Source organism: Oncorhynchus tshawytscha, linkage group LG32 (genome assembly GCF_018296145.1).
Source record: "Oncorhynchus tshawytscha isolate Ot180627B linkage group LG32, Otsh_v2.0, whole genome shotgun sequence".
NCBI classification, from domain to species: domain Eukaryota; kingdom Metazoa; phylum Chordata; class Actinopteri; order Salmoniformes; family Salmonidae; genus Oncorhynchus; species Oncorhynchus tshawytscha.
Window position 1 is genome coordinate 9,831,148 of NC_056460.1, and position 10,202 is coordinate 9,841,349.

The 10,202-nt window shown below is 42.7% G+C and overlaps 1 protein-coding gene across 2 annotated transcripts; it reads left to right on the top strand.

Annotated features, from left to right (window-relative positions):
* The first annotated feature begins 1,502 nt into the window (after positions 1-1,502).
* Positions 1,503-9,895, top strand: LOC112245644 (nicotinate-nucleotide pyrophosphorylase [carboxylating]-like). Of its 2 annotated transcripts, none has more exons than XM_024413769.2 (5): positions 1,503-2,160; positions 7,934-8,225; positions 8,500-8,810; positions 9,085-9,216; positions 9,470-9,895. In XM_024413769.2, exons 1-5 carry the CDS (start codon positions 1,711-1,713, stop codon positions 9,683-9,685), a joined length of 1,401 nt encoding a protein of 466 aa, XP_024269537.2. In that variant the 5' UTR covers positions 1,503-1,710; the 3' UTR covers positions 9,686-9,895. The 2 variants fall into 2 exon arrangements, with proteins under 2 accessions (XP_024269537.2, XP_042166721.1); XM_042310787.1 differs by lacking the exon at positions 1,503-2,160 and adding an exon at positions 7,138-7,226.
* Positions 9,896-10,202: the final 307 nt, after the last annotated feature.

The following is a 10,202-nucleotide window of genomic DNA, read 5'->3' on the forward strand; positions in this document are numbered from 1 at the left end:
GCATAAAACAAAGAATATTACATTTAAGTTTGTTAAAAAGTACATGTTGTTAAAACCAATAGAAACAACCATGAATAAAAGTACTTTTTCTTGTAAAACATCCAATCTTTAAAAGCCATTTAAAATGTGAACAAATTATTTAACAAAAATAAAACATTTAAGACATGAAAACATGTAAAAAAGTCACTTTGTTAAAAAGCTGTCTTCGCTCTTTTGTACAGGAACGGGGTGAGTCCTTATCAAGCTCGCCTCCTCCTGCTATTCCGACTCAATCACCGTCCTGTCCTTCGGGGCCCAGAAGAGACCCCTCCCCTAGGCGCAGCGCTGTCAGGCCGTGGCCACCCAAAACACCCTGGGGTGTTTTGGGTGACGCTTCGCCTGGGGTCGAGGCCTCCTTTCTTCTTTACCACCCCAGGGCTTCCGTGGCTACCATGGCCACTTCCTGGGGGGTGGTCTCTACTCGTTTCGCTACCAGCAGGGAGGGCCACAGTGTATCCTTCAGACACGTGTAGTTATACAGGTGCCGCATTCAAACAGTTTGCAAGTCGGACATTTCGGAGTTTCGTAGTTTCCACTAACACTTGAATGCACCATTAGACTTGTCCATGTTCTTATTGCCACTGGTTATCCATTATGCAAATGCTTAACATTTCATACTTTAACACTTGCAGGGCTCTACAGTGCGACCATTTTACTCGCATATTCAACAAAATGTGTGCGAACTGCAAAAGTCAAATATGAGCACATGTACGAGTTGCGGTTTATACCTGCTGTTTGTTTTATATCATGTATGTCCCGCCTACTTCCGGGTTCAAGTCCTGTACTGTTTTTGAAGTCCTGTACTGCTTTTGAATGGGCTTTCGGCTTATATAATCAAATTCTTGAAAATGGGGTCATTGAAGAAATTTTTAATAATATTTGTATTCATGGATTCATTTACCTTTAACCAATGCCTTTTATGAAGGTTTTTGAAGATGAAAAAAAAACGCAATCAGGTAGAAGAAAATATAATAGGAATAATTGTACATATCTTAAAGGACAACGTTTTCATGAATTTGTTAATAAGCAAAGATTTATGTATTTTTTATAACTAAACCAAGAGACCACAGCCTGTCGTTTCAAATGGGAACAATTGAGCCATTGTGGGCAGAAGAGCAAAGTATTGGCGCCTTCTAGCACATATTTGCATATTTCCGTAAGGGAACACCTACTCTAAAGTGCGCGTGTGCACTAACTCAATTCGCCTTTGCACTCCTAAACAACGCAAAAAAATATATGTTTTACTTTGGCAAAGGGTAAAGTCTACAACACTTAGTCCACTCTGTTAGTAACTGATTTTAGTTTTGTGAACCGAACTATATTGAGATCAAATGTTTCATCGATGAGAAAGTTTGCATAATGTCGTTAAAAATCCATCTCGTAGTGAGTGGAAACGCAAAGCGGATGCTTCATATTGATACATCCGGTAAGATATCTGTCTCATTGTTCTGTGATTTAAGCTTGAACTCCATTAAAAATCATTACGGGCCTTGAACAAGGAAGTAAGCAGGACTTGCCGTATTCAACGCGCAGCTCAACGAGCCAATCGTAGCCGAGTTCAAGCTTGTTTAGCTGAACGCGCCAATCATAACCTAGTTACAGTCTGGAACCGCGAGCCTTTGAGACGAGTACCTTGAGTGCGCCCGTTTTGGCTCGCTACTGTAAAGGAGAATGAAGAGCATCCAATTGAATTTTAGGCGACAATGTCAACAGGATCCAGGGGAGGCCGGGTCCGAGTCTGTCAGTGATCTTGTCGGTATTGATTTTGCTGAGCCACCAGCAACACAAGATGAAGTTTCGGCCAGCAGCAGCCTTAACACTGGCGTTGCCCCGGCTTCGCCAACCACTGCCGGTGGGAAACAATACAAATACAACGCACAGTGGGAGAAAGCTTTCCCGTGGTTGCATTTTGAAGGAAATGTTATGTTTTGCAAATATTGCAAGGCCGAACCACAACTTGCAGGCAAGCTTTCTTCGTTTGTGGTGGGGAATCCTCACTTGAAGAAGGACACTGTTAAAAAGCACAACGCGTCGAAAAAGCACATTGAGTGCAGAGATATCCACATCATCAAGAGTACCAACGAATACCCGGTGACAGTTCAATCCGCTCTGAGGAGGCAGGTGAGGATTTCGGAAGATAAGAGAAGACAATTAAAAAAAATATATATAGCATGCTTTGATTAGAAAATGTCGACCAATGATGGCGTTCTGGGACCGGTGTGGTGACATATGCCCAAGACTACTTGGAACTCGAAAAAAAAAAGTCAACTCATGACATCAGTTATCTTCAGGTTGTAAAGTCGGAGCTCTAGAAAGATGTCCGTGTTTCCGAATTCGGAGTTGGAATTGGAATTACAGTTCAAAAGAATTCCCAGTCGGGGCTCGTTTTCCCCCAGTTGTCTTAATCGTGGCTATAGCTAGGTCTTGTTCCGTTACATGCACCAACCAATGGTTGCGTATGTAAAAATGTTGCTTCCTGGGCTCGAACCAGGGACCCTCTGCACACATAGACAATAGCCATCCCCGAAACATCGTTACCTATCGCTCCACAAAAGCCGCGGCCCTTGCAGAGCAAGGGGAACAACTAAACGTACAGCGTCATCGACTGACAAATTGCAATAAGATATGTGGTTCGCTGATACATAAAATACGTATCCAGTCCTTGTAAGATATTGCATGCGTAAAGCAACGCCTGGGCAGAGGGAACGCGCCCATGTAGCTCGCCAGTTTGTCCTAAAGACCGGAAAGGAGTTTTTTACGCGTGCCGCGCCAACCACTTATGAAGTCGGACGTTTACGAGTTTCCTAGTTCCGACTCTTACACGTGAAGGCGGCATTAGGCGAACGAGCCATTACAGAATTAGTGCCTATAAAAACGCTCCGTAACTATTGATTGCACGGGGTTGTCACTAGTTAACACAGCCACAAAGTCATAAACGCATTTTATTCCTACAATGTTTTTTCTTATCTGATTTTAAACCTAACCTTAACCCAACCCACACTGCTAATCGTATGCCTAACCTCAAATTAATACCAAAAAACGACTTTTAGTTTATAGCCAATTTTGACTTTGGCTGTGCGATCAAGTGGGTGGGTAAAAAGTGATTGCATTCGTTTTGGAACAGGGCTGCCTCCCGGGCGTGAGTCAGGTGACCCGCTCTGGTCAACGGCGAGTTCGGCTCAAAATGTACGTGTGGTCATGACAGCTGCCAACTCTCACGCATTTGACCGTGAGACCACGCATTTGACCCTCTTCTCTCACGGCACACCTCGATGTCACGCATTGAAAAGTACTGCATTCATTTGTCTAATTAGTCCATTGTATAGTCCGCGCGTTAACTGTTCAACTGTGCTCCAAATCGTCTTGAAATCTGCGCCTGCAATTTAACATCACGAGCGGAACCTCTATCATTGTCTTGTCTTGCCACAGCACTGTGAACCATATCTAGCGGTTCAAATTGTTAGGGATCAAGGGGATTGGATGCATGCTTTAAAGAAACGCCCCTCGAGATTAGAGTGGCGATGGAGAGAGAGAACTGCTGAGTTTATAAAACTGTAAAAAGACCTGCATGGCAGTGCTGTTTTATGTACAATGTTGTCCACAAATTAGTTGCTCCTGTCCCTATTATTGCAGGATGCAGCCTTTTGACAGCATGTACTAAAATCGATTTAATCCACACTGTTTAACTATGAAAATTATTTTGTCAAACATTGTGAACCAAAAACTGTCAATTTGATTCTACAGGGATGACAATGAATATAACAATAATTTGGTTAGTGTCTGGAGATTTGATATTTTTACTTTATTTAGTCTGATCAGTAGAACAATTCTCATTCTTAACAATGGGCTACAATATAGAGTAATTTACTGTGCTTTTCAGAAAGAACACTACTGTTATTCCCCACAGTTATTTTAGTATTCCACTTCCCAGTTTTACCCGTGTAATCACATATTTGAAATAGGATAATGTCTACTTGTCTTTGAAAATTAATTATATTAGGCTATACATTATTGCTGCCATTCATGGACAGTTTTGAAGTCAAACAAATAAGCATTTTATATTAAATGCTCCAGCAATCAAATGTTATTTGGGATTTTAGTATTGTGCACATGCTAGGCAGAGGTGACAAGGGGTATATTCTGCCCTTGAGTTGCGTTCCCATGCAAAACTAGACAGATAGCTAACAACTAAGTCTTCAATAAAACTCCCAAGGCGTGACTTTTCTTGAATGAATATATTGAAAACGTTTATGTTGTGAAACTGCAAAATACAGAAAAGAATATACTTTAGTATTCAATTCACACCGACATACTGTAGCTGTACATTAAACATTTGAAGTTGCATAAATACAAAGCACGCGCTAAGGTACCATGCATCTGGCATGATGCCAAACCATATAGCTAATTGTTAACCATATGGTAATTGGCTCCTTTCATTACTCTAATGTATAACCATCTATGTAGAATAACAAAGCATATTACACTAGAAACAGTAACAAAACTACAGTATTGTATATTTTACAATTCGTTTGAATGACGCATGAGCAAAGTAATACAGCTAACGACATACATTAAAGGCATTGCAATTTGTGAGTAAATGCAACTCTATCAATAACAAGATTATCATCATTAGCTAAATGCTTTAATCGAACTTACAAACAAATATGTTTCCAAGGCTGAAGCGTGACAAGAAATAACTACATTGAAAGACCTGCACCGTAGCGTTGTTTGTAGCTGCTTCTATGCGTGCAAAACAAATTCTGTACTTCCTGTTTGCGTCGTCTTTCTAAGTACCAGAAAGCGCCACTAGGGGGCAAATAACACCATTGAACACAATGAAAATCCAATTTAACCATTGTAATAAAATAATCTGTTACCTTCTAACAGGATGGCAGCACAAGGGGACTCACTACTCCTAAGCACATCATATTTTGTCTAGTTGGCATAAACCACCTGAATATTGATATTCATTCGATTTTTAGGGGAGATTGGGTGATTTTTGAGAAGTGATTGTTCTAACAAGAACATTTTCAAACAACCAACACTTGGGAAACATGGATCAGGGGTGGCTTCCTTCTGGAGAGAAAGCAGGATTTTCTTCCAGCCCTATTATGAAAGAGCGAGTTCACCTTAATTACAAAATACTAAAGCATTCTCAGGACAATGAGACTGCAATCTATGATTTGGTTAACCACTGCCATCAACCATTAATATTACAATTTCCTGTGCAGGGCCTTGGTTCACTGTTTCTAGCGTTTGCCTGTCTCCTGATCTCATTTAATTACTGTCTGAATAAAGTGTCCCACCACATCAAAAATAGGGACACTTTTTTTATTAGCATTCTTTGAACGTTATCCCCCAAAAATCTCAGTGACAAAATCGTTGCATTTTGAGTTCATTTTCATTTAATGTCCAAAGCATCCTGAAGACACGTGACCTGTAAGAAAGAAAAAAAACCTGGTCATAGGCCTAAACCATGTCAAAATATGTAGAATTGCAGGAAATTAGATTTAAAACAGTACAATTTTCATGGGGGAAGACCCCCAGTCCCCAATCTAGGGGTTGTGCCAGGTGGCAATGAAATTCAAATAGCAAATCTCACTCCAAACTTTCTTCAAAAGTTGGCAGCCCTGTAATGAGTAGGATTCTGTGTTTTCACCTGCAAAAGTGATTGCTTTGATAAAAATGCTTCATCTGCCTTTTATGGAGAAGCTATGTATATTTCTGAACGATAGACCATGCAGCCGTTGTGACAACATGACCGGAGCAGCTCGGATTACAGTTAGATTTGAGAAGAGCACTCCTCCTTCACTACTTTTCCCCGTTCACCTCACAGGCCATAGACCGGTGCACCTCGGTTCAGCTTAATCCTTTATCGAACACTGCCATTGCAAAGAGTGCTCTGTAAGCCACGCCCCAGTAGGCAGAGCTAGGCATGTTGCTTGTGAACTGGGACACATTTTATTACTGAGATAGGCCTCTTATTTTAATGGTTCTGTGTAGTTCATCTAATATATTTCAGACCATGTGTTTTGCAGTTAATTTTGTCTATGACTTAATAAGTCAAATATCTTTGAGTAGCAAACAGGGAAACAAGTCCCAGACACTTCTCAATAGAAACGGTTTTGCCTAAGGGGGGCGCTGTTTACCTGAATTCTTTGGATTATCTAGTGACCACCATTCCTCCTAAGTGAACGATTTACATTAGTGAGTGCAAACATTTTTATACAGGTTTCCCGTGAGAATCAGACCCACAACCCTGCCGTTGCAAGTGCCATGCTCTACCAAGTGAGCCACACGGGACTGCACAGATGCTAGACCGTGGAATCACAGTTGACTTGTAGTATTTTTGATACTTTAAGTATTTATTTTATTGAGTTGTGTTGAACACAGGGTGTACATGTGTCCACTGTCCAAAGTATCTCACTCACTGCCTCATCAGCTGGGAGCTAATGCATCTTCAACTACCAGCACCTAAGGAATTAGCCCCCTTGGTTAACCCCAACAAAGGCTAAATACTAGGCCTACATGGCAACAAAAACACTTCCAATTGTTACATGACTGTTCATAATCTGTAGAATATAAAGATCCACTGGGCTGAATTGTGTCATTCAATTATTGGCAATTTATTAATTATAAACATTGATCCATCCATCACACAAAGGTTATGATAGGCAAGGTTCAAATGATTCTGCATTGCTTTTCAATGGAATTGACCTCAACCCTAGTAGTATTAATTTGCGCACCAGCGATTCCTGTGGTGGGCTGGGGGCAGTGCACGCTAACCAAGGCCGCCAGGTGCACAGTGTTTCCTCCGACACATTGGTGTGGCTGGCTTCCGGGTTGGATGCGTGCTGTGTTAAGAAGCAGTGCGGCTTGGTTGGGTTGTGTATCGGAGGACGCATGGCTTTCGACCGTCGTCTCTCCCGAGCCTGTACGGGAGTTGTAGCGATGAGACAAGATAGTAATTACTAACAATTGGATACAATGAAAAAGGGGGTCAAATTTATTTTTAAAATAAAAATAAATAAGGATAGAGCAACAGTCTGTTTTCTGTCCAGTATTAAATCATGGTCATATGTGACCAGCAGGCTCAGACAATATCCATAGCTAGGCTATAGTGGATAGCCAGATTTAAAACACTTCAAGACCCTATGGGTCAGATGGATTTTCATAAAGATGTCATGGTAAGTAAAGAAATCCATGTTTCTGTGTGTGGGGGGGGAGACTGAAGCAGTGGATGCAGCAACAGGCAGATAGAGGGGGGGGCAGGCACGTCCAGGTGTAGGCCAGGGTGCCCTCAGCCGTTGTCCTGGGAGATGGAGAAATAGAAAAGAGGGGTTAGTGATGGCTTTTTCAACATACTTATTAGGTCATAGATAAAATTGACTGCAATGTACTTGACTCAGATATATTAGCATAACTACACAGAACCACCACATACCCATTGTGAAATGAGATTCTATCTCCGTATGATATCCCCTTACTATAAAATGTGTCCAAGTGCCTGAACAACATGCCTAGCTCCACCCTCTGGGGTGTGGCTTACAGAGCGTTCTTTGCAATCTGCACTCGTAACTTGTACCAGGGTCTCGAGTTAAATCACCACACAGACTGGGATCAGAAATCGGCTCTGGCATTTCTAACACACCAGCCCCCATTGAGGCTCCCACAACGGCCAATTTTTTTCCCCCTCTACACCGGCGTTCTTTGTTTGTGGTGAATCTTAACCTGAAGACAGACACTGTTGCAAAGCACATTGAGTGCAGGGATTCATTCATACCAGAACTCAGGACATTTTGTAGGGTACAAATAAACTACAAACTGTTAACTATCATCAGTGGATAGCCGGATTTAAAGCACTGGAACTAACCCCTTTCTCCATTCTTAACAGAACAACTTTCCGGCGTCACATTTTACCTCGCCTCTCAAGATGACGACTCCTCAGTATGACCTGTCAAACACGCTCCCTCCCCACACACTGACCCGGCTGGCACGGGACTGGCTGGCAGAGGACACACCAAACTTTGACCCTGCAGGGCTATGTGTGGGATCACATGAGGTCGAGGCCAGGTTGTTGTGCAAAACGGCGTGCAGCGTGCTGGCGGGCAGGCCTTTCTTCACTGCGGTCTTCACTGAGCTCAGCTGCACTGTGGAATGGGCACACAAAGAGGGAGCACAGCTGGGTAAGAGACCAACTTATGAGCCTGGTCAAAAAACATGCGGGAGGTTTTCGAGAATACACAGATGCCTCACAAACGTGATGACAATACACCTCAACTCTGATCACACTGCCAAATTCATTTGGAGAAGGTATTGGGGAAACAAGCTTTGAGTTTGGCATTCACAAAATTCCATTGGAATAGATTCCAACTGATTACAATCTAACCATTAAATACAGTTCACTCACATGATGTTTGTAATTTTAGGTAAACTCTACTTTGACCTCACCTCCACCAGGTCCGGATGCAGTGGCCCAGACTGCTGTGGTCAGAGGCCCAGCAAGGTGCGTCCTCCTCGGGGAGAGACCGGCCCTCAACTGCCTGGCCCGGGCCTCGGGGATAGCCACCCGCTGCTCCCAGCTACAGAGCATCGCCAGGGAGGCAGGCTGGCATGGCCATGTGGCTGGCACACGTAAAACCACCCCTGGGTTCCGGCTGGTGGAGAAGTATGCCATGCTGGTGGGCGGCGTGTCCATGCACAGACAGGACCTGAGTGGGATGGTGATGCTGAAAGACAATCATATATGGGCATCAGGGAGCATCACACAGGTAGGAAGGGGTGGATGTCTCAAACTGTACATTTGACACCAACCTATACTAGGATGTGGTTGTCGATTCCTCTGTAATCCTTTTACAAATGCATGAAAATCAAGAGTGCAAGAATACATGTAAGTCTTTCATATTCCAAGATGTACCATTTAGATCTGGCATTTTTCTAATATGAGAGCTGAAGTTTTCCCCTCTGTGCATTTTGAATAGAGATTCATTTTGGCATTCTGATAGAGAACTGATTTGATGTAGTACCTACCTGTGGGTCTTCCAGGCGGTGAGGGACGCCCGCTCGGTGTGTGGCTTCAGCAGTAAGATCGAGGTGGAGTGCGGCAGCCGGGAGGAGGGCAGTGAGGCGGCCACGGCAGGAGCCGACATCGTCATGCTGGACAACTTTAAGCCACAGGTGAGACTGATGAAGGACGTCCCAAAGACATCAGGGAAGTAAATGTAGAAGAGGTAGAGACGTACTGGAGGGCTTGCGATAAAGCAGAAGACATATTTCCGTTGGACATTCATGTACTATCAATTAAGTCATATTCTTCTTCCTCCTGTATGTCAGTGCTGTGCATTTCGTTCAATCTCTTTTTTCCTACACGGTCTCTTCCTGCACTCGTCCCTCCCGGCCTCTATTCCTCTTCTGTCCTTTCCTCTCTCAGGAACTCCATGCGGCAGCCCAGCTTCTGAAGGAGGAGTTCCCGTCTGTGCTAATCGAGGCCAGTGGAGGGGTGACCCCAGACAACCTGCCCCAGTATCTCTCCCCCCATGTGGACATCATCTCTCTGGGCTGCATAACCCAGGGCTGCCCCGTGGTAGACTTCTCCCTCAAGGTTCAAAAGCCTGTTGCCTTTCCAATAATTTTCGAATCACAGTAACTGTGGCAATTCAGGATTTTTGTTAATAAAGTGAAAATAAAAAGCAATGGTCAATTTCCTCACTTTTGATCCTGGAGATGATCAAGAGAAGAAAAAAAAATCCAGGAATGTTACATGAGATTTAAAACTGACATTCAGAGATGGTGACTGTATAATTTCTATGATGCGTACAACTAATTTAGAAATCATTATTAAAACTGTGAAGTAAGACTGTTCCCTCAGTTTCTTTTGTCCCAAAGTGATCATTATCTATTATATGGAATATACTTTAGAATCCCAAATCTTTATCCACTGGAAGAAAAGATTACAAATTAGTAACTAAGTCCCTTTACTATTAAACCTTCATATGGATTAAAACACACTGTACTTCTTCCACTAAAAGTGCCATCACCTGTTAAATGAATAAACCAGTTATCAGTATTCAAAACACTTAAGTTAAACATGCATAAAATGGCCATCTTTGAATTTACATTACATCCACATGACATTTACATAATGCCATGCCCAAACCGCGTCT